Genomic DNA, 23,929 nt, shown 5'->3' with positions numbered 1-23,929 from the left:
TGCAGTCAAGTAAAATCCAATGAAATAAAGAGACGAGATCGTTAGCAACACTTTCATCGAATAAATTAGACATTTACAAGTTGTAAATGTCATTGGTTTTGATAGCCTTGCTGGCTCTAACAACTCACCACTGACGCATTAAAAATGACTTTAGAATGAAGGGGAAAAAAATGATTTCCCAACATCAGTGTGTACGTGTAAATTAAAAATATAACTAAAGCTGTTAGTCACCAAAGTGTGATCAAATGTTTCCCTTAGGCATCATCTGATGCCGGGATAATGCAGTGTGGCTTTTTTTGGTTTGGATGACTCTCCCTGTACTTTTGTTCGAACTTTGACCCCTTACCTCCTGCAGTCTCCCTTGGCTTGAAAGAGTGAGGTCACAGACAGTGGAGGGCACAGATGGGGCATTGATCGCAGGGATGTGGATGCAAAAAATACATAAATGCTGCATCTGCACAGCCAGCAAACAACTGCAGCTGTGCCCCAGTGAGGCTCGCAGAGCTTGCATGAATAAATCAGGAAGGTTCATCGTCTGTGCAGCAAGCAGATAGACAAGCTTCACACATATTTAACAGTCAATGAAATACCGCATTGGATTTAAGGAGACTTTAACTGCACAACATTTTATGTTGTAGTTTGTGCAAACATCAAACTTATTTATGCTTATCTTTAACCTTAAAAGTGTGAAACCAAAAACTTGTTTAATATTACTGTAAGCCACTATAACATTGCACACGTTACACTAAAGGGTGATAGAATAAAAAAAAAACCTCTCAAATGATGATTCAATTAAAATCTAACGCACATGAAAGTTTAATCAAAATTGTACCTCAATAAATATTTGAAAACAAACTCTTCAAAGTTCAATACAACTGAATTTCACAAATTTAGCAAACGCAGTTGCCTCCATCTGTTATTCCGTTTTAAAGGGAGGGAAAAGTAAGAAAGTAATACACCAGGGACAAAGATTTCAGCCCTTCGTGATGAAGGCTGGACTAATCCCTTCTCACTGGATAAGCTTGCATCCTTCATGGGGACAACTCAGGTTATTGTAAAGGTCACAAAAACAGCACAACAGCGAACTGAATTGAATTCTTGGAAGAATGGCACAAATTACATATCTCGCAAGTCAAACCCAGGCTCTAAAGTTGTTGTTTTTTTTAGAATGATGCCATTAGGGCTTCCTGCTTAAAGTCACTTCAAAAAAAGGCTTTGTCCCTGTTTGATCACCAAATTTAATGGCCTGCAGAGGTTTGTGCCTCCAGTGAACATCTGTGAGTCTAACTGCCACAGCGCCAATAGAGGCAGCTCCTTGCTGTGGGCAAATTCAATGTCAAGGAGTACCCAAGATACTGTGATTAAAAAGTTCGGGTGGAAATTGGAGTATATAATCAGCCAAAATCAATTTCACAACTTACACTTTTGCAGTTATGCAAGGTGGCCTTGGGAGCTATCACATCTAAATAGGTTGTTGTGAAGGCGGGGCATTGATAACGCTTCCATAAGAATGGTGATTTGTTACTTTACGCTACTGATTAGCGGAAGATATCGTTTGTTGAGTCAATATTTAGTATCAGAAAATTGGAATTGATCCAATATATTACAAGTGAGCAATCCAAAGGAGCCGTTTGCTCTTTACTGCACGGCTTTCTTTTGGTATGAAGCGTCAACTGGCTAAGCTGATGTGTAAATATGGAGGCTTTATTATCATATGGAGTGCTTGCCAACATCACACACACACACACACACACACCCCCACCCAAAGCCATGCAGTGTCATCTGTCAATACAAAATCAGTTATCGCCATGTGATACGTCGCCATCATAGTGGTGTTAAGTACCGGTGTGGATAATCACGCTTATCACAGTCTCAAGTCAACACATTGTGCAGTGACTTTTCATCGTCATAGTCTTGTGGATGTCTCGTTACTGTGGAGCGTCTCAAGCGCTCTGGTATTTCCATCATCATAAGATAAAGTCTTATATGTAAGATGTCCCGGATGAGGGCGATGCATTGAGTTGTCAAACCTGAACTGTCCTGACACAAGTCATTGTTGATTTCACTGTTGTAGGGCAAAGACTCTAGGGCTGCAGATAAGACTGTTGCCATGGTCCTGAAGGAGATACCAAGTAAGGCGTCTTCAGAAGGCAAGCCCCTCCTCACGGTGACTACCAAGGTGGGCAGAATCATTTCAGAACATGCGCTCTGAGTGAATTGTACTCCTGTGTTGGTTGTACGGATGCAAAAAAATAAACTGATTGCTGTGTATATCTAAGACAGATGCTGGTGCTGAGGATCTCCACTTGATAACTTTAAGGTTCAATTCTAGTATTCTCCTCTGTGTAGAAGGTTGAATGACTTCTGGTCTGTTGTAGTCATCGTTAAGGTGATCACGTGGACTTAGATGAATTGATGACGTCATGAATATTTTTATTTCAATGCGGGTGCCTTCTAATGCAAAATTGCTGACTCATCGACGACTGAACAGTAAACATGGTTTTGGAAAATATGCAAATAAGCCGCATCACAGCGCTTAATCACAACGGAAACATTGTGGCTTTTATTCTGAAGTCTCTGGTACTAAATTTAGACATCTCGAACAAAAAAAATGCTGCAGTCCTTTATGTCAATATCTTCTTGGCCTGTTTCCAGGAGGGATTACCAACGGGGTCAAGACGCATTTCATCTCAATAATCAACTCTGATAAACCTCCTCATTAACTTTTAACATCTCAAAAGGTCTTCGCAAACGCTCCACACACACAAACACCTGTACTGATAGGACTCATTGTATCCTGCTGCTTCTCACAGTGATTGTTTAAAAAAAAAAAAAAAAAAAGGTTTGCACGCTGCTTTATGTCACCTTGTATTTCTGTCTGATTCAATAACCTGTTTTATAGTCAATTGATTTCCTAATGCAATTTCTCATTGATCAGTTGTCACAACCAAGATAATGATGCTACTCGAGAGACAAAATTAACATATGGCTCTGCATTGTTGCTGAAGGATACACAAATCTCATTTGACTACTTTGGGTGTCACCACTGAAGCCTAAAATGTTTACATGCCAGCAGTTAGTATGCTATCAAATGGGAAATAAATTATTATTCAGGTCGAAATTCGAATGAGAATTGATTAAAATGCAAACGTATGTTAAAGTGTACATGTCCCAAGTGATTGTTTTGTTTGAATGGAAAGGTAAATTATTCTTAATCCCAATTTGTGCAAAACCTTTCAAACCAAATATGTCTCTTTTTATATACAATGCAGTATACCGCCTTTGCTTAGTTTCCCATTCATGCTGAATGAAGCAGTTGTTTCAAGACAGTATTGTGTGTCAGAGAGCAGTTGGTTAATAATTTAAACCTGAACCGAGGCAAGCACGAAAAAACAATTAGATTGTGTGTATTTCTTCTTGGCTTGGCGGTGCAATTTTTTAAAGGTCTTCAAAACACACACACCACAGACACACACTAACATGCACACAAACATTAACACACACACACACAATGGGAATGCATGCTGGATCCACTAAATATTTTTTTTTTTATACAAATCCCTGAAAAAATAATGATGATGGTCCAATTCTTCATTTTGAAAGGGCATCGTGCCCTGGTGTGATGTCACTTAGCAAATGACAGAAGCTAAGTGACAGGCTAAGGCTCCTCGCGCCACATGTCAGGTCAAGTCAAGTCTATTTGAAAAGCACATTACTGTGTAGATCTCACTGGATTTTACTGAGTCAGGGGTGAGATCCTCGGACACAACCTCCCAGAAAGCCTTCGCTTGTATTTGAGAAAAAACACGTCATTAAATTTGGCAGCAAGGTTACATAAACTGTCTCACATGAAATGTTACATTACAACCATTATATGTCTTTACACCTCACAAAAACATTCATAAACCACTCATATGTCTTTACACCTCACAAAAACATTCATATATCGTAATTTCCGGACTATAAGGCGCACCTAAAAAACTAAAATTTCTCCAAAGCCGACTTATAGTCCGGTGCGCCTTATATATGGACCAAATTCCTAAATTTAAACTGGCCCGAAGACATCAATCATAAGTGGCCCTTTGAAGACTAAATGATGAATCAAAAATACTATGGATTATTATTTTGTGATTCTAAAGTAATTGGTTGCGTCTGAAGTTGAAATAAAAAAGATACAATGGAGAATGATTAGATTTGGATAAAAAAATCTGACATGATGCATTAATGGTGCGCCTTATATAAGGACACAGTTTCAACATGGGCCAGCCATTGAAGATGCGCCTTATAGTTCGGAAAATACGGTACCACTCAAACATTTGATCACAAGTGACAAGCATTGAATAGCTTAGAATCGCGATTAGCTGAGAATCGTGATTATCGAAGAAGCTAATCACAATGCTCCTCTCCTAAAATGGTACACACAGATGGCTATCAAACCTACGGGAAATGCAACAAAATAAAAAGATACGTCAATACTATTTCATAATTAAAGCACTCCCTTATGTGAGGTACACAAACACACAAAGATGCAAAGAAGAAGGGGTAGAAGAATAGAATCATTATGATACACGTCACTAAGAATCCTTAGCATGGTCAAACTGCAACATTCAAGGCATTTTTTCCCCCAAAATGAATTCCTCCAAGAGTTAAGGCTTTGGAGAATTGGTTGCACGATGTATATCAATAATATACGAACTAGGCCAACAGACATCTAAAAAGGTCACACCAGCAGGTATCCGGATCACCAACTGAGCTGTGTTGCTACCGAGGCCTTTTCAGTCTCAAACTGATAATTCATTCTAATGCTGGTTCAAAAAAAAAAAAAGTGAAAAATGACTATAAAGTGAAAACTAAATCCCATTAAGTTGTATTAAGGCATAAAATGAATAATCAGGATTGGCTACAACCCACTGGAGTTTAAAGATGACCAATTTTGAGCCATTCCAAAGACTGAATTATTAAATACAAGCTAAAGATAAAACAACTGAATGAAACCGGCTGTAAAAGCCTCCAAGTTCCACCCAATAGCTTTACGTCTTTACTGAAGTTTCCTTTTATGTAACCTATTCCAAGCTCACCTTGAAGGATCTGACAAAGTTCATGCCATTCCCTTGACAGCAACATCTAAAAGGATCTCTTGAGTAAAGCCCGAGCGATTCAATTAGTAGAAGTTTGCCATTACATAATTTACTAGATCACTCCTTAAAGTTCTTGTCGACTAATTGCTTTGCATAGAGACACAAAGACATACGCCATGAAAATGCAACAATAGTAAATGTTAATCTCCGTGTAGAGATAGTGGGGTGCTTACAACTTTTAATTGGTGTTTGTATGAAACTTGTGCACAAAGCAACTCCCCAGACTAATATGGACAAACTTCTCTCCTCATTTTCCAGATGTTTAGCTCGAGGGAATGACCAGTACTATTTTTTTTTCCAGACAGCCAGCGAGACTGATAGTTCCTGCACCATATACTGTAGATAGAAACAGCAGCATCTGTCAACATCTCAATATTGTCCAAATCAAAACTGATGGTGAGAATGGAAATGTCTGCATGTGGCCATTTTGACAGTGCTGACCTTCAAACAGTCACAACACTGTAAAGATCACTCTGACAGCAAGCAGACCGACATATACAAATGTTTTTATATTCTCGGGGACAAAAAGAAAGAGGCGGGGGAGCATCCTGATAAATTTTTCCTAAATTGGAAGAGCTGTTTAAAAGATGGAGGGTCCAGCAAAAATAGTTCTGTCATCGCACCTCATTTAGTTGTTTATTTGCAACTGCTTATTTCACCTACTGCTACTGTCAAACAGCCAACGACCAGCTCAGATTCACAGCGAGTTTAAATTAACTAGCATAAATAGACCGCAGCTTGGGGAGCCATACCTCTGAGCTATTATTACCACACAAACACAATTAAAGTTTTACTGATGTTTACTCCATTTATTTTCTTTAACCAAAAAGCTTCACTGGGAAAAACCTGGCCTACCACATTAATACTACCCACTCATTATAATGTGGCCGTTGGATTATTCTTGCTATGATCACATTTAATTAAGGCTGATACTCTTTGGAATGACTCACTGTTTTCGTAAAAGGTCAATATTCAATTATTAATAGCCTAACCTGCAGTCACATTCAATTACAGATAGCCAAACAAACTTTTAGTCAGTCAATAAACATGGAGCACAACAACCCTTTGTTAATTGCATCACAATTTGCGTTTGAGACATCCTGCAAAATGAAAGTTTTGTTCTAACACAGCACAAAGTGAAATCACCTGTGCTGGCTCAGCAAGTTTGCAGAACAACAAATAATCATATGGAACATTGTAATTTTCCAAGCACCAAAAGTTTGCTCTTCAAATGTGCATAAAACTAATTGTCAAGATTCACAATATTAAGTGTCATGTAAAAACGACCACCCATTTAATTAAAATTCCACATGCAAATGCAGCCCTGAGGGCTACAACACAGCAAATGTCAAATTTCCTTGCTGCCAAACACACAATGCCACACACCCATGCTGCTTACCTTTCCTCCAGGACACAATTGGCTCTTAGCTTCCAAATTACGAAGCGCCGATTCAGCAGCAATGCATTGGAAAGATTGTACAAGACTGGTGAAAAAAAAAATGATTAGCATTTATATGGTTTAAGAAGAGAGAGGAGCAATGTTGGCTTCTTGTTTGGGGCACATCCAGCGGCTCTGATAAAGCCGAGTTAGGTTGGCTCTCAGGGGCAACTAGTGTGTGCATAATTTGTGTTGTTAAAAGCTGATTGCAGATTGGCGAATGTTGACTTTTACAACACACTGAAGGAAAAAAAACAAACTCAGATACTGTTATTTATATTTTTGTGAATTTCAGGAGTGAAGATTTACATTTGAACCTCAGTTTCTCTCTAACTTTTTTCATTTAAGAGTGATTAGATGAATTTCCCTTCCATGTTGCTTTTATAGTAATTGCTAAAATCTCCTCTTGACATTTTCTTCTACTTAATTTGTGTACTGCTGCTTCTTCCTCTTTGTTGCTGTGTTTTTATACAACAAACAGATTTGAGGTCAAACAGTAGTGAACAGTGATTAAAGGTTTTCATTATTTTTCTTGCAACAACGTAACTATATTAAACTCTTGTATTATTCAACAGAATTTTCCCTAAAGGCAAGACTCTGTTTGTGGTCAACTACTCATTCATCAGAATCAATAAAAATAATTTCAACCTGAATAAATGATTATGAGTGTGAAAATGGCTTCGAATAAAATATGAATGTTGTATTAGCTTTAAATACCAGTTCCTGTAAACTACTATATTTTCCAAAAAATGTTCCACAACAATTTACAATGAAATATTAAATTACTTTCCGCTTCTTGTCACAGCAGTTGATTCTTTAATCTGTTTTTGTTTTGTCCTTCCAGTTGGTGAGTGAGCAACAAGAAAGTCGCCCACTTCTGAGTCCATCCATTGATGATTTTCTCTGCGAGACCAAGTGTGATGGGCTTTCCCGCCCAGTGACTTCAAACACAGCAGGTACAACACACAAAATGTATTTTTATTTATTTTTTGGAAAAGATCAAATAAAACAACACTTATCAAGACTGTCCAAATGAAATTAACCAACATCGATTTAAATGTGTCATGCATAAAATATATATTTTTTAAAAAAGCAGCAACGTGATATAGTTCCTTTTTTCTAATATCAATAGAATGGACAGTAGATTGTAAAGTATTTTTTCATGGATTTAAAAAGCTCTTGGGCACCAAACTAGTCAGGTTTCTATCCTATTATGCAAAACTGGCGTCCTCCTACAGTTTTGATATGTGCCAGTGGAGTGGATTTAGGTGTGATCCTCTGTCAACCTATCACACAAAGTGATGGACTGAAGAAGCAGTGAATAATACTGAGCAGGAGTAAGCAAGTGAAGAAAAGCAATGTAGAATTTTAATTACAAGCTCAGATATATGTATGCAAATCCACAAGCGGATCTCTTGCGTGTTTCTTTTTTTTTTCCTTTTATAGGTGCTGGAGAAATTTCAAGTTTAGCTTCATGGGTCACTGATTGTAGTTCATGGAGCTGACTGTCATGCATTGTGCATGCTACGTGTTCATGTTAGCGTCTGCGCTCGATCCAGGCTGCAGTCAGCTCCTTGCTCAGTCAGCCACACAAAAATTGGCTTCATCTTAACTGCAAGCAGGAGCAAGAGATAGATGGATGGACAGTCATCTTGTCCTGGGAGGAGGCAATGTCATGTAAACAAAGCTCCTCAATGCTGTGCATGTCTGTTTCCTTAAAGTGATTTATTCAAGAGAAGCTTCTCATCACCCTTCATCCTCTCTCCATATCCATATATTTTGTCCTCTTGTCAGCACTTTCCTGCTTCAGTTGTCATGCGTATGTGGTATTAGTGTAAGAGCAGACCATAATTCAATAAAACTAAATTCATTATGTCAAGACTTGTATTGCTGTCTGACAAAAAAGAAAAAAAATGTTGTCATCGTTCTCTATTGGTTTTAGTACTGTTCTGTTCATTTCTGGGTAGTCAGGAGGTCTGTGCATACTTTTGTCTGGGCTAGGGGAAATGCTGGTCTAATTTGTCGGTTCTAATTTTCCAAAAGAATTGCACAGGAAAAAAAAAGGAAATAAAGAAACCCAATTTTTGTAAGTCAACTTTTAAAAATGAATAAATATGTAGTCATACGACCACTTCACATATTTTATTTGATGTATTATTTGAACTGCAAAACATTCTTCCAAGCAGCATAAATAAAATCCCATGTATAGATAAAACCTCACAATCTGAGCAATTGTTTTGCCAGTCTCATTAATGTAAACTCAACCGTGTCAAAACATTTTGAAAACCTTCTTGTTTCTTTTTGATACTAAAACCTCTTCAGGAAAGCTCTTTCCTTGAGTGCACCCGACCCTCCCATATTTGTAATTGCACTTGTCATCTAAATAGCACAAGTCACGGGCGACAAGCGTACGCTCTGATTACGCTTAGATTTCAGTCAACAAACGCTCTCAGCTGGTTATCACGAAACAGCAGTACGCCAATTATCTCGTCATTTTTCTACAGCTTTGAGCTCTCCTTACATGAGGCAAAGAATCACAGAGTGGCTCACCATTTTCACTGAGGTTCTACAAATGGGAGTTTTAATAGTTACCACCCAGTGTATAGAAAAATTAGCGGCAATCAGGAGAAACCATTAAGAGTGTGTGTGAATGGCACTGATGAAACAAAACAGTAGGCTACAGCTATTAAAAAAATTGTAAAAGAAATTCAAAACTACCACTGTGTGATTTTTATGTCTTTTTATGTCGAGTATTGGGGGATTATTTTTTATTAAACTGCAACGTGTCTAATTGTGTTCGAAAAGGTTGCAGTAAATTTAAAACAGAAAGAAGACAAGACAAGGAATCACACACTGATGTTGTTGGCCTTCTATTCCGAGGTCATAAAATGCATCATAAAAGTCCATTAAATTGAAAGATGCTCCTCTTTATCGGCCTCACATATGTATTTGGATTTTTTTTTAGATGCTGAATCACCCACATTTTTTTTCAGACCAACATAGTCTTTCATCTGAAAGTTTAATGGCCAATTTATTTGCACAGTTGCAAATATGTTGTTGTTTCCAACAGTGGCGACTATCCAGTGACTTTTCTTTTTATGTTGTAATTTATACAGAGTAGTCGCTTGCTGTTTTTCCAAACATAGTTTGTGACTATGCCTGGCATCAAGTGTGCAAATGAAAAGCTCTTTTTTTAAAGTCATGAGAAAATACTGTGGTCTACATTTGGCAATTAATGCATATTATGGGAAAATATGAAATTAAAATTGGTTTCTTTTTTTTTCTGGGCATCACACTCCAACGGAAGCCAGGTTTTGAAATGATAAAACTGCCAAACAAATTTAGATGTACACAGCGTGAAAGCTCCAATAAAAAGTGCTGTCTTGGCAGTTCTCTCGTCAACATTGGACCTACTGGATCTCAGCGAGCCAAGCGAGCAGAGAAACAACAAAGACAGGAAGAGTCCTCGTTCATCCCGGAGCGACAAGCAAAAAAGCCCGCACAGGAAAAAAAACGCAGAGACAGAGCTGATCCAGGTGGAGCTGGAACAGAGCATGCGGACAACAGAGAGAGCATCACTGGACTCCGGTATGGACACTGTGCAAATATTGTGAAGAAACTGTCAAAACACTTTCAGCGGAATGGAGTGTTCATTGGGAACTAATTAGGCTGTATGTTAAATGAATAATTCATGGCAGCAACTTGATGTTTCAAGAAAAGTAAATATGTCTGAAGTGCCAATAGATGTTACTTTTAGAGCACTCTCAGTACTAATTGTCATTTTTTCAGGCTTTGTTTAACCTTTCAGACCCTTAGTAGTCTGAGAGTCCAAAATTACATTCTTTCAAAAACAACTTTATTTTAGACGCCTCCTATGCCAATTTCGTTAACGCTTATCTTTGAGTGCAGCGATCATTGGTTCACCGTTGGATAAATGGGAAGAGTTGAACCCCAACCCTGAGAAGAACGGTAACAGAAAGTGGAAATTGGAGAGACGGCGTTCATCAAAAAACTCTTCAAATGAATTTCTATGGTAAGCACTGTCCTGCACACTGTCATGTGACAAAATAGTGGAGGCAGCGTTCAGAATTCTTGGCGTTACTTGAGGCTCACGGCACTTAGGCGAGTCGGAGTCTGTCTCCCTTTTCTGTGGTGTTCCGCAGGGGTCAATTTAAGGGCCCATCTTCTTTGCGCTTCACACACAGGTTTTTAGAGATGACATCAGCAAATCATACCACTTGCAAGCAGAAGACCTCAGAAATAATTTCTAAGGTTGCCATCAATTTAGGGTCATTTTCTAAAAATATGTACCCCACATCTTAAGAAATCTTGGGCTCATATTGGATCAGGCCTTGCCATGGTCAATATATTGTTTTACTGTTCCAGACTTGCTCTTCAGCTGTCTCAACAAAATTTCATTAGACTGTCTTCAATTTGTTCAGGACTTTGCTGCACATCCCTTCCGCTCTGTTGTCCTTGAACAGGTGTCCTTTTCATTTTAGGACTCAGTATAAAATATTGTAACTTAAATGTGGATAAGTTGTCATTTTATGTGTGTATTATATAATATTGTATATGTTTATATTTCTTTAGAATGAGTGTTGAACAGATTTAGTATAATATCAACTAAAAACTTGGATTGTTAGTGCTAATTTCCGTCACTTTTTCAGGTCCCTTGATTCTAAAACCCAATTAGAGCCATTGAATAAAAACTGCGTGGAAGCAAACACCAAAGCGGAACCCGAGTCTGCCCTTGCATCTCAAGTAAGTTCTCCGTCTGTGTGATTACAAATTGGGAGTAATCACTTTTTATTGTATACACTCTCTGCATTTGATGTCGATATCATTTAAAAGTGATATAGGAAATATTACATGAACATACATTATACCCTGGAACAAAGCACTATTGCATGTTAACCCTTCAAGTTTGTGTGTGATTGTTTTGCCGTCATTTGCCCTAACAGCTACAATTCTTCCATTTCAGCTCAACAGACAGTATATTAGTGGAAGACATGTAAGCCTCCCTATGCATCCTTTCATTTCATATGGAAAAAGTTAAAACATTTGCATCGCCAAAACAGCATCGCACCATGTCATGAAATTTGACTTCCAAAATGAGTGGCTTGACTTGAAGCTGACAGGTGGTGCTTTTGGTCTTTGGTAGTGCTACATGGTCCAAATGTGAAGCGCCGGTTGGATGTCTACAGGTCTGCGTTGGGGGTCTTATTTCTGATGCCATTATTAGATTAATAGCCAATGAATTATTGAGCCGTCTTACTCTGAGCGCATTAGTGTTGATCTCACTGAGCTAGCTAAACATATGTCACCTTTTCACCACCCCTATTAATAATTGATTTAGTATTAAAGATAGGATGGATGGAAGTTATTGGCAGACAAACATTCCAAATATTTGGGCTCAAGAGTTGCACAGTTCACAGACAGAAGAAGTCTCCTGCTATTTTGTAGGTATCCAAAATACTCATACAAGCTGCATGCAATAACTGAAAATTTGTTTTGGGTGTAATTTACAAAACAAGTCTATGGAAAAAAATCAACCCCCAGAATAATCAAGTGTTTTCCAAGATGATGAAGAGTCATTTCATCCATAAATGAGTTGCCCTCGATTGATTTTTGAGGTGAATTTTCCTCGATTAAGTCAACGTACTTTTCACAAAATGAGTTTCAAAAAGAAACATAAAAGAATAAAGGCAATTTTAAGTCTACTGTCATCTATCCATCCATCAATACTGAGATTATGCTACCCATTCAAGGGGACATCACTCACTCCACATGGGCCTGTTAGTTCTTCAGTGTCTGGAATAGATTTGATGACCTAATGTTTTATTAGGTTGAGTCTATATAGTCATTGCAATAAATCACACTCCTTAATGTGAAATCGTTTAACCTACCCTGGACTAATGTATATATATAACAGAAGTTTTGCTGAGCGGGTCTGTTTTAAATTTAGTCACGGGACGTTTGAAGTTACACCTGTGCGGCCGTCAGCGTATTGTGAGGTGTTGGGTTGCATGTGCAGGTGCACAAAAGTGGACGGCTTGGGGTTGAACCCCAGAAAGGTTGGCTGAGTATAGCATGGCGAGAGTTGGGCTGAGATGCTGACACGAGTGATTGAGCTAAAGCATGTCAGAAGCTTTGTTGAGGAGGAGATATTCACTCGTCCCTGAGAAAGCAGAGAAGGCTGACCCCTGCACACTCTCCCTGCCTGTCTCCCTCTGGCTGATTGTGTGTGTGTGTGTGCATAATGGGCTATATATGGATGATTAATGAACTGCGTTTCTGCATATACGAATATCCTGTACAATGAATTGTGCGTTTGTGTGCGTGACAGGCTCGTCTAACCAAGGATCAGCGATGGGGCAGCGCCCTCCTTTCCAGACATCAGTCTCTAGAAGAAGAGTTTGAGCGAGCCAAGGCTGCTGTGGAGGTAGGCAGACTGTCGCTCAGCCTTGGGAGAGGTACAGAAAGTATTTCTATGTCTAATGGAGTCACAGAACCAAATCCAAACATGCTATCAAGGGTATGGTATGTAAAAGATGTGGAAGAAAGCCAGAGTAATACCACGCAAGCACGGTAAGATGTCCGGAATGGACATTCGAACCCAAATCTCAGAACTGTGAGGCAGATGGACAAACCACTTCCCAAAACATAAATCAATTCACATCAAATCTGCTCATATGTGTGCACATTGAGTTTGACTTTTGCCATTTTTAGTTCAAGGTCATATCGATTCAACCCGAGTCGTACAAATTATTTTCAGGATTTTTCTAATTCCTTCTGGAACTAAAAGCCTCTTTTTTTTTCTTGAACCAAAGACTACATGTTGTTTTATACCGTGCTGATGAATAATAGAGCAGGGATAGCAAAAAATGGTCAGAAAGTGTGAGGAGCAGTAGAAGAGCGCCGCATTCGCCCACTTGGGGGATTCCATCCTAAAATTAGCGCTGATGTCACAGGTTGTGTAAGCCGTAAGACCTCAAAATATTTGTCTTGGGATCAGCTGCAGGGCAGGTTAGCGAAGAGATTTGGAGATAGACGTGTTCCGGAGCATAACTCATCGATCTGTAACATAAACCTCCCGGCTTGGAATGAGCGCAGTCTTCCATTGAGGATGAATTTTCATGCCAGTGGTCAGGCATTTGAGGTTCATATTTCATCAATATCCACAATCAAATCATCTCAGTTGCTGCATATACACAATCGGGACACAACAAGCGTAACACCAAAAGGATGTCAATCCGGCATGTAGGCTTTCTGCTATTCCATTTGATAAAGTAGACAAAAACCCTCAGAGGGACTCGACGTGAAATCGCCCACAAATTTCATCCATTTTGCTAAATTGCCACTGATGATAGTAAATGTAGCCTTTTACGGCTTTATAGATAAGAAGAGGATGAAATGAGGAATGGAAAAACGGCTTTAAAAGAATACGATGGCTGGGTGATGAAACGTTTTCTCGGTGGGTTAGTGACTCTTCATGCGACATTAGGACACTTTCAATTACTTTGGCCATCTGGTATTGTTATGCTTCGTTTGGATAATGCAGAATAAATTGTGACTTGTTTTGGTTGTGATGAATAAGAAATAGGACTCCCTGAGTGGAAATAAAACATCGACTGGGTTTTCTGCAGCATGGCATTTCCTTGATTAAAACAACAGCAGGATGTGCGCACTCTATTATTACCTATTATCTTCTGCGACATCAGCCCGATGCGTTCTTGTTTTTATCAGATGCTGAGTGAGTTGTTTGCTAGATGATGCTCTCAATCCACATATAAATGGGGAGAAATAATGCAGTTAACCTCTTAACTGGCTTCTTTCAATTTAGGTTAAAACAGTTCAATGTGAGCAAAGTTTTGCTCAAAATGATCGGCAGCAATTTAGTGGTTAGTTTTTGTGCAAACAGAAACTAGTGTGCTCTCAAATGTTAATGACTTTACCCCCCCCCCCTAAAAGGTTTGGGGAAATTTAATATATAATAAAAGTTTTTTCTATTCTATTCTGGTGGAATGACTCTTAGATTATTATCTCTGGATAACTAAAAGCAATTGGACTGCTCCACCAATTACAGCCTGCAAGACAGTTAAATCTGTCTGAGAGATGGCTGAAAATTTATCCTGCAGTAATTTGTAGGCTAATTTCTAGTACAATTATGTGTCTAATTTTGCAAAAGTTCAAAGACTCATCTATTGCTGTCAGTCTTGTATTTGTAAATTCATGCATTTTCTACAGCACATATTGTGCAAGCTGGAATTTAAGGCCTATGTAGAAAACCACTGACACTCACATGCCACACTAATTTAGAGTCTTTAATGAATCTAACATATGTCATTTGAAGTTGATATTTTATTGTATTTATTTCCAATGGCTAAATCTCACTCCGAACAATGAATACTAGCTGTAAATCAAATTGAACATCAATCTTTGCTGACAAAAAGCCTGACGGAAGTTGCTGCCCTAGTAACTTGCCTTTTATTTAAGCCGACAGAACAAAAAAACTGCACGTGCTGAACTATGTGTTATCACAGACATTCACATCAGGGGTAATTGCATTCTAGCAAAAATACAAGCGGGGCACTATGTCCGATAAATGTGTGTTATTCCATTATCGGGTCGCCGGCTTTCTATTTTGGTCCGGCCGAGGAAGGACTGGCCTCGCAGAGCTGTCGGGGGGCTTGTTAGCATTGAAAGGCCAGGGCGGCCCGGCTCTGGAAATGCTGGGGGTGAGGTTTCTTGTGTCACTGATAAGTAATTAAACTTTTGGTGATGTAGGGTCAAGAGGGATAACCGCTTTCATTCCTTAGATTTTTTTTTTCTAAAAGTATTCTCATCTAGCTTCTACAGCCTTTAATGTCTACTCCTCATATCCTTCTTATTTGATCTGGAATTCATAATCATCATTTACAACAAAGTGAGACAGATTATTCCCTCATGTGCAATCCTGAATGAATGATGAATGATGAATTGTAAATTACCCTTGAGGCAAACATTTGTTTGGCTTTGCATAAATTCTCAACACGTTGACATCGTCAGCATCGGTGTCGTCAACATGCATTTACGTCACGGCCCATTCATTTTTATATCGAGCATGCATCCTGCTGTTCATTCCCATGTAACATTTGTATTCATAACAGTTCTCTTCAATACTACATGGGTTGTAAATTACCTCGCCTTGTTTCCCATAATTAAACTGGCAAGCCCAGAATTATTTAATTTTTTTAAAATTGGGTGGGGGAAAAAAACACTCCTCTGTGTAATATTTTAGAAGCATTTGTTGGAGTGTGGTGATGGATAATCTATACATCAGATGGAGTTTCTTAAATTGAATTTGTGTAAACGAGAGGCGGTGGGTTTGATTCCTGGCCAGTGTCAAGATAACTCGGAGATAGCCCATCCCAATTAGAAAACAGATAGAAAGGGTAAAAAACTGTTGGATCAAAATATTTACCCAACATGCTGGGTCAAATCCTTAACCCAATGCACTGGGTATAAATAACCCAATATTAGCTTGATCATTTTGAATTGGAAAACCACATCACAACAAACCAATTTAGTAATGTACAAAAAAAAGATGGAAGCATGCCACTGACATTTCAGCAAGACACTTAAGAACTGTTTTAATTTATAGAGAATTGAGATGTACGCTATCCGCACAGTGTGGCTCCAATCATATCATATTTGATATTTGATATGTGAAAAGTGGCAACCATGACAATCACCTTGAGGCAATTTGGCTTGAAGTGTCAGCAGCCGCCAATTACCTGCCGTGGCTGCTCGTCAGGAGCCACAATGGCCTCGGTGTCATTCGGCAGCCTCTGAAGAGAGGAGATGAGAAGACCTATGACACATACTCCTTCGACGTGGATCTCGACCGTGATCTCGTCTAGATTGTCAGTAGATACAGTCACAGACATGAAAGAAAGGACTTTGGCCCCCATCTTTCATCTCGTGTGTTTCTGACAATGGACGAGCCAATAAGTGAGACGCAGACGGTTGTTCCACTCTGATTGGCATCATTCATTCCAGTTGGGCCAAGAATCGTGGACAGCGTGATGAATGGAGCGCCCACATCAACTAAAAAGACGTGCTCTGTAGAAGAAACAAGTGAAACACGTATTACATATTTCATCCATGGCAACCTTTCGGTATTTGGTCAGCAAAAGTGAAACGCAAATGTCACTTGAAATTATGTCATGTGCACTAGTCATTCTTTCACCTCTGTTTTTCTCCCTTCCTTGACTCCTCCCCCTTTGCTTCATCCTGATCTCCCATTCCCCCCCCCCCCCCCCCCCTCCCTCGCTGTTTCCGTAGTCGGATACAGAGTTCTGGGATAAGATGCAAGCAGAGTGGGAGGAACTGGCTCGGCGAAACTGGCTGACGGAGAATGAGCAAGCCCAGATTCCCTCCACGGTCTCTCCTCACGAGAAGGTCAATATTGTCTCTGATTTGTAGTCAGGCTCACATCAATAATAGTAGGAAATATTACATTTTTTGATTATTCATACTGACAGATTAAACAAGCAGTGAGGAATCTTCCACTTGAGGTTTTTGTATTTATTGCAACATTCATATAATCATCAGCATTTGCGCAAGCAATTAAGTGTGCAATAAAGTATGCACACAATTCATAACAATATAAGCTTGTGCAAAGGAGGTCCAAAATGATTCTATTTTTTTATGCCGTCTATTCATCGAAAACATGTTTGCTTCTGAGAAACACATTGAAATTTATTCATTGAAAATTGTTTGTGTTGAATAGCTCCATTACCTTGGCTTGTAGAACCTCAACTTTCCGTTTCTGATTTTCAAATCACCTCATTACAAAAAATTTTAACCTGTGTGTTTTCCTTTATACACAAGTGAACATGTGAGACTTGAAGTTTCAGAGAAAAACAGAGTCGAACAAAAAAAACATACAGAGAGCAGTGCTGCATCATTTGTAAACATCACCTTTTACTGTCCTTTGGAATATTTGTGCAATCTTTGACAGGGTAAATAAAAAACATGTTTGTAACTTCACATTTGGATTGAAAATTCATGCGGCATGCTTCACTATGAAACGGTAGAACTCTATAAATGTTCCTAATCAGCAATGAAAGATTAAGGTCGTAAGAAAAAAAGTGATTTCTTCTTATCTATGATTTCTGTGGGCTAAAGTTTTCAACAGAAACGTACTGTGTTCATTATGCTGTATATTCCAAAACGCCACCTGAGCATCTGTGTCATATAAATAATACAAGCCAATATGTTTGTCGGCACAGCTCATCACCCATGAGTTGACCTTCCCATACGGGGAAGTCTTTAGAGAGCCGACTTACGGGACCTTCTGATTGATCCCAGCGCAGAGCAAGTTCTTTCAAAGTCGTCTTGCTCTGAGGCAGCTGTAAACACGCTGGGGTAATCACAGTTGGAAAATTCAAAGTTTAACATTTAAAGAGGACGAGGAGAAAAAAAACCTCAGGGAACCCAGTCCGCGATGTGTTAACCATCGATTCCTTGCCGTAGCTTTGCATCCATTGACGTCACCACTGAACTTGTTTTTTTTTGCTGACAGGGTTACTACTTCCACACAGATAATCCTTATAAAGACTTGCCTAATGCGTTTGATGAAGGGTTGAAGAAATCTCGAGAAGGAGACTTGCCAAATGCGGTGCTTATGCTGGAAGCGGCTGTCTTGCAAGACCCTCACGATTCGGAGGTGAATGCATTCATGAAAGGCTGAACGATTTGGAAAAATAATGAAATAATCTATCATATTTATGTTTTACAATGATGATTGCACAGGTCAACTGGACTGTGGCAAGTGCGAACAAAAAGCTTCGACTCGTGCTGAGAGAAACCATAAAGAAAAAAAAATGCCTCAGTGACCACCAGCTGTGCGAGGCAGATTTTGTTCTCAGAGGACACGGGCTTGAACGCTGATTGCCTAGAATGTCCTCCACCTTCTTGAATTGTTTACTGTAACAAAAAAAGGCCTAACTTGCCTGTACTGACAATTTCCATTTGACTAGTGAGGAAAATCTTTGGTCATTTCATTTTATTCCCCTTCATCTTTTCATATTTTCAGGAGTGACCTCTTTGCAGGTTGAAAGAGCAAAGCCTTTGCATAAAGCTCTTTTGGTATCCCCAAGAATATACAGAAACGTACCAATTTTTACAGGGGAAGGATAATCCCTCTGTGTATGGAACTAATACGATTCCAAAATTCCACCTGGGGTGCTTAGTCGCTCGTTGCGTCACTCCAAAGACCTCAGAGAAATTATTTCTCTCCTTATTTAAGACAGCAGGACTAAAAAAAAAAAAAAAAAGACATGCGCGGAGATTAGTTTTAGTATTAACTGGTTAGAACATGAGGTTTTACAGAAATAAATTTATGGATTTAAAATTAATCAGTCTGCCCTCCAGTGCGAATTTGGGAAATTTACTGTACATATTTCACATATAGAACATATTCAAAGTTTGTATCTAATTGAAGTTTTTGGGGCGGAATGACAAAGTATTGCGAGACTTTAAGGTTCTCTTCATTATTATATCTTCTCCTTATTGCTTCTCTGCAGGCTTGGCAAGTGCTCGGGACCACTCAGGCCGAAAATGAGAATGAGCAGGCAGCGATTGTCTCCCTACAGAGGTAAGTAAATAAATAAACGATGCAACTGTTAAGTGTCGAAGTAAAAATAACGCTTTTCTGTGGTCCACACAAATCAACGACATTGTTCTTTGCAATCGAACCCCCCAAAAAAAGTGTACTTTCCCAAGTAAACGTGATTACTCGAGACTGTTTTTGCACTTAATCTCACAGACAGTTATTCGTCAAATATGAGTCGCTTCAATCCACATTGTTGTTATGTAACAACTGCCATCTGTCTGCACAATATTTTGGTATGAAGTCAGATTCGATATTTTACCTGGCTTTAGTCCTGTTGGAGCCCCCACTGGCAGAATTTTGGATGCTATGCATAAAATAATTATTCTGTTTGTACATTTTTAAATTATTTCAAAGCAATTACATTTGTTTCTGTACTTATTATAAAAAGAAAGAAAATTTGTGTGCAAAGGGATTTAAGTGTTCTGACTTCAATTTTATATAACCCTCACCTTTAAATACACTGGGGTGAAATAATTTACTATGAGATTAACAGAGATTAAGACTGGCACATGAGTTTATCTTGCTAAATCTTATTTCTGGCTTCTCTCTTACTCTTAACTAATCCATGACGTACATCCAAAACAACTCTGCTTTATCTGTTTTACTCTGTCACAAACAATAACACTTTCTAAGGACGCTAATCCAAAAACAGATTCATGCATGTAACTTCATCCGCTTCCCGTTTTCATTCAGGTGTTTGGAGCTCCACCCCAACAATCTCACGGCCCTCATGGCCTTGGCGGTGAGTCTGACCAACACGGGTATGCGTTACGAAGCCTGCGAGGCTTTGCTCCGCTGGCTGCGGCACAATCCGAAATACAAACACCTCCTGAAAGGCAAAAACCATCTTGCGGGATCCCCAAACTCCCAGCGCAGGATGTCCCATGCGCCCAACGTTGGCAGGCATGAAAGGTAAACAAAACGATGGGCTGTTATGTTTTGGAGTGTCGGTTCACTTTTTAAAATTTTTTTCTTTACCCACTCCTTGAAAATTGGTTCAACTGCCAAAAATGTGACAGAATAAAATGCTGACCAACAGAACATAATGTCACATTATATATTTAGCAAGATGTCCCATGTGTCCAACGTTGGCAAGGCATGAAAGGTAAACAAAATGGTGGGCTGTTATATTTTGGAGTTTAGGTTCACTTTTAAAAAAAAGATTTTACCCACTCCTTGAAAATTGGTTCAACTGCCAAAAATGTGACCCAATAAAATGCTGACCAACAGAACACAATGTCACATTATATATTTATCATATGTTCAACAAGCTCATTGATTTAACTCTGACATCCATTAAGTGCGTCAAAGCACTAGAAATCATCAACTCTGGCATTCTTTCACTATCTTGACAAGTGTGCCCTCTTCGCCAGACCACTCTCAATCCCTGCTTTAGGGGGAGACGCTTCTATCTTAAGCTTTTAAAATGAAGGTTTTAAGCTTTGAACATCAGATAAAAAAAAAGGCTTAATTCTTCTCCCGAGGAAAAGAAACACTCTATCAAATCATTAATCGTCTAGTCAAAGTGAAGAGATACAGGTACATCCCAATTACTGTGATGTTCCCGCTAATCCATGTGGAATCTTCCCTATTCTCTTTTTTCTTCTGCTCACTCCATCTTTCTCCTTTAACCCTGCTGGTTAACCGCTCTTGGCAATTATCTACTCCATCTCCCAAGCATTTGTAATGCCCGACCTTATCTGGAAAAAAAAAAAAGACCTTCAATGACAAGAAGGGATTATTTGTTTTCTTCCAACAACACTGTCACATGCCGCCCTAACGTTGATGTAAACATGACTACAGCTCCGTGCTACCAGAGGTCAAGGAACTCTTCTTGGAGGCAGTCCAGCACAACTCGGACACCGTTGACCCGGACTTGCAGACGGGCCTCGGGGTGCTTTACAACCTCAGCAGCGAGTTCAACAAGGCGGTGGATGCTTTCAACACGGCCTTGTCAGTACGGCCTGAGGTATTGCCGCTACACAAACTCAGTCACTTGAGGAAAGACGGAAATGTGACTTTAGATAGGTGCTACTCTAGTCCATATTTGGCTTTTTATGTTAAATTCAATGTCTCCATTCGGAACACATTATTGGAATTTATTTGTAAAGTTTCGTATGAGTCAACAATGCATTTAAAACAGTCACACAATTTTTGTTTTGTTTTCAAATGTTGTTAGAATATCAGGGCATCAAGATGATGCCAGAGATTAGACGGGGAAAAAAAGCTGAATATCTTCAATTTGAAAGTGAACATTTTCAGAGAAACTCTCGCAAACACGGATGCAGATATTTGAAAGGCTGACCTTCAAACTCCAAAAGAAAAACCGATTTGCACAGAAGCATATAGATGGCGTTCTTTTGAGAACTCCTCTCTCAGCTTATACACATGCAAAAGTAAAATGTCATGTTCACACAAAGGTGAAAATGTCATCAAAGCATTAAATCAGCAGAATTCTTACAACATATGACAAAAAGTGCTCATCTCTCATTCACATACTAAAACAGAGAGAAAAAAAAAAAACATCAGTGTGTGACGATTCACAAACTTTATCCATGTCTCTGCATCCCCTTGATGCAAATAAGCGTCTGTCCTCCCCGACCATGTCCCAGGTCGGCACGAACATTACTCACCGTTAAATCCAACCTCCCACATTTGACTTGGTAATATCTGCCCCCCTGCTGCAAAACTAACTCTGAACACAAAGGAAGATAATTATATCCCCACTGCAAGGCTCAACCTTAGATAAAGGGCCCCTGTACTGCCGTTGACCATGACCTCTGCATGCATACATGTGTGTGTGCGTGTGTGTGTGTGTGTGTGTGTGTGTGTGTGTGTGTGTGTGTGTGTGTGTGTGTGTGTGTGTGTGTGTGTGTGTGTGTGTGTGTGTGTGTGTGTGTGTGTGTGTGTGTGTGTGTGCGTGTGTGTGTGTGCCTGCCTCCAGGTGGCAAACAAGCACAAGGACACCCCGAGTGATGTAACTGAGCTCTCCTTAAATTACCCTTGTTAGTTGAGCCAGGAGCTGACGTTCACGTTTTGTCACTTTTCCATAGCAAAAAAACAAACAAAAAAAAACAGGTCGCTTATTTTGTTGCAAAACAGATAATTCCGTTCGAAGAGTTTCAAAGATTTTTAATTTGACCCAGGATTACTTGCTGTGGAACCGGCTAGGGGCCACTCTGGCAAATGGAGACCGAAGCGAAGAGGCGGTAGAGGCGTACACGAGAGCTTTGGAGCTGCAGCCGGGATTTATCAGGTCTCGCTATAACCTGGGAATCAGCTGCATTAACCTCGGAGCACACAGGTGAGTGACGGCTACAGGGGTCAAATTTGGGGGGGGGGGGGGGGGGGGGGGAGTTTGAATGAGACAAAGTTGAATCCTTGGAGCATTGCAGGAGTCATCGCTGCCAAACAACTTCTAGAGAAGTAATCAAATATGACCACACTCATCGACTATACGCTCAGGTCGTTATTAAAAACACATCACGGACTCAGGAGTGACCACACTGAAGGTCCAACCCAACAGAACAATAAAAACATAGACATTGATAATATTGAACACGTTTGGAGAATCAAATGTCATTATGTTGAGGCCGTCCAATTAAACTAGAGCGAATGCATTTATTTCCCCAGAGAAGCAGCCAGCAACTTCCTGACGGCCCTCAGCCTTCAGCGGAAAAGCCGGAGTCGACAACAATCCCACCAGGTCATGTCCGGAAACATCTGGGCCGCTCTCAGGATAGCTTTGTCCATGATGGACCAGCCTGAACTCTTCCAGGCTGCAAACATCGGTGATCTGGATCTTCTCATGAAAGCCTTTAACTTAGACATATGAAGGAATAATAAGGTAGTGACAATTGCATTTTTTCTCCTAGCCAGTAGCTCAAAGCCCAAAGCGGACACATCAGAATGCATCGGATGTAAGGCTGGAGATTTTCCGTTTCTTTTTTTAATGCACGTCGTCCACCCCAATTAACTTGGAGCTGTTCTGAGGACAGGTTCTTCCAAGTGACTGCTTTGTGACGGATTTGCACAGGACCCCGAAGAGCACAAGGGTGGGGCGAAGATTGTACGAGCAATGCCTTAGAGAATTATGTCAATTAAAAACCAGCTCAGTCATTGGAACAGAGCTGAACCGGGAGTGATCTCACAGAGGGAACGTCATGTACAGTTTGCTGTTTGCACACAACTGACGAGATTTTGAGAAAACAAAAGCTTTCGCTCAGAGAGACTCACGGGTGGATTCAGTGAACAAATGTAAACAAATGCACCATATATCCTGAAGTTCACATTTCTCTTGCCGGCTTGGAATAATGCTCCATGCATGACTTTTCAAAAATGTTTTCCCTTTTGCACTTGAGACAAACCGGTAACCTCCTCAGTCCAAGTGGAATGTGCAAGCCAGGTTGTGTTAAGCCTTACTCAAAAGCATGCCGACAAGATTTATTGATACTATTTTTATGGCAACACAAAAACACTAAGCCATTGCATTCTATATTATTATTATATATTACCAGACCAGTTTCACTTTCTTTGATTTACTGCTCTCTTCTGAACTTGGATTCTTTGTCTTTTCCTTATTTGGCTGAACCTTAGTATTTTGTTAAATCTTTGCTCACTTTAAGGTAATGACGATTCTAAGAACTTTTCTGCTGAGCATCAAATTTGGAGAAAAAAAAAAAATCCATC

General features: G+C 39.6%; 2 protein-coding genes across 2 annotated transcripts in view; one reads left to right on the top strand and one right to left on the bottom strand.

Moving 5' to 3' along the window:
- The first annotated feature begins 1,033 nt into the window (after window positions 1–1,033).
- pex5la (peroxisomal biogenesis factor 5-like a) lies at window positions 1,034–23,075 on the top strand. Its single transcript, XM_085928551.1, has 15 exons — window positions 1,034–1,048; window positions 2,075–2,179; window positions 7,421–7,532; window positions 9,967–10,164; window positions 10,486–10,609; window positions 11,247–11,340; window positions 11,561–11,590; window positions 12,926–13,021; window positions 16,906–17,022; window positions 18,149–18,292; window positions 19,152–19,222; window positions 19,934–20,152; window positions 21,044–21,209; window positions 22,387–22,544; window positions 22,874–23,075. Exons 1-15 carry the CDS (start codon window positions 1,034–1,036, stop codon window positions 23,073–23,075), a joined length of 1,851 nt encoding a protein of 616 aa, XP_085784677.1.
- The window catches only part of usp13 (ubiquitin specific peptidase 13), a 28,882-nt gene continuing 21,142 nt past the window's right edge, over window positions 16,190–23,929 (bottom strand). Inside the window, exon 22 of the transcript XR_015067860.1 lies at window positions 16,190–16,683. The gene's annotated coding sequence lies outside the window, so the exon portion shown is untranslated. The remainder of the gene's footprint in view (window positions 16,684–23,929) is intronic.

Source organism: Syngnathus leptorhynchus, chromosome 13 (genome assembly GCF_054491065.1).
Source record: "Syngnathus leptorhynchus isolate UIUO chromosome 13, UIUO_Slep, whole genome shotgun sequence".
Classification (NCBI taxonomy): Eukaryota; Metazoa; Chordata; class Actinopteri; order Syngnathiformes; family Syngnathidae; genus Syngnathus; species Syngnathus leptorhynchus.
The sequence above is the reverse complement of the archived record's forward strand: the minus strand, read 5'-3'. Positions and strand labels throughout refer to the sequence as shown.

What these genes read in the sequence shown, in the direction of transcription:
- pex5la (XM_085928551.1), top strand. An exon ending in GAGCCAAGGCTGCTGTGGAG is followed by an intron (nt 13,022 to 16,905) that starts GTAGGCAGACTG and finishes CTGTTTCCGTAG; the next exon opens with TCGGATACAGAGTTCTGGGA. An exon ending in CCTTGTCAGTACGGCCTGAG is followed by an intron (nt 21,210 to 22,386) that starts GTATTGCCGCTA and finishes AATTTGACCCAG; the next exon opens with GATTACTTGCTGTGGAACCG.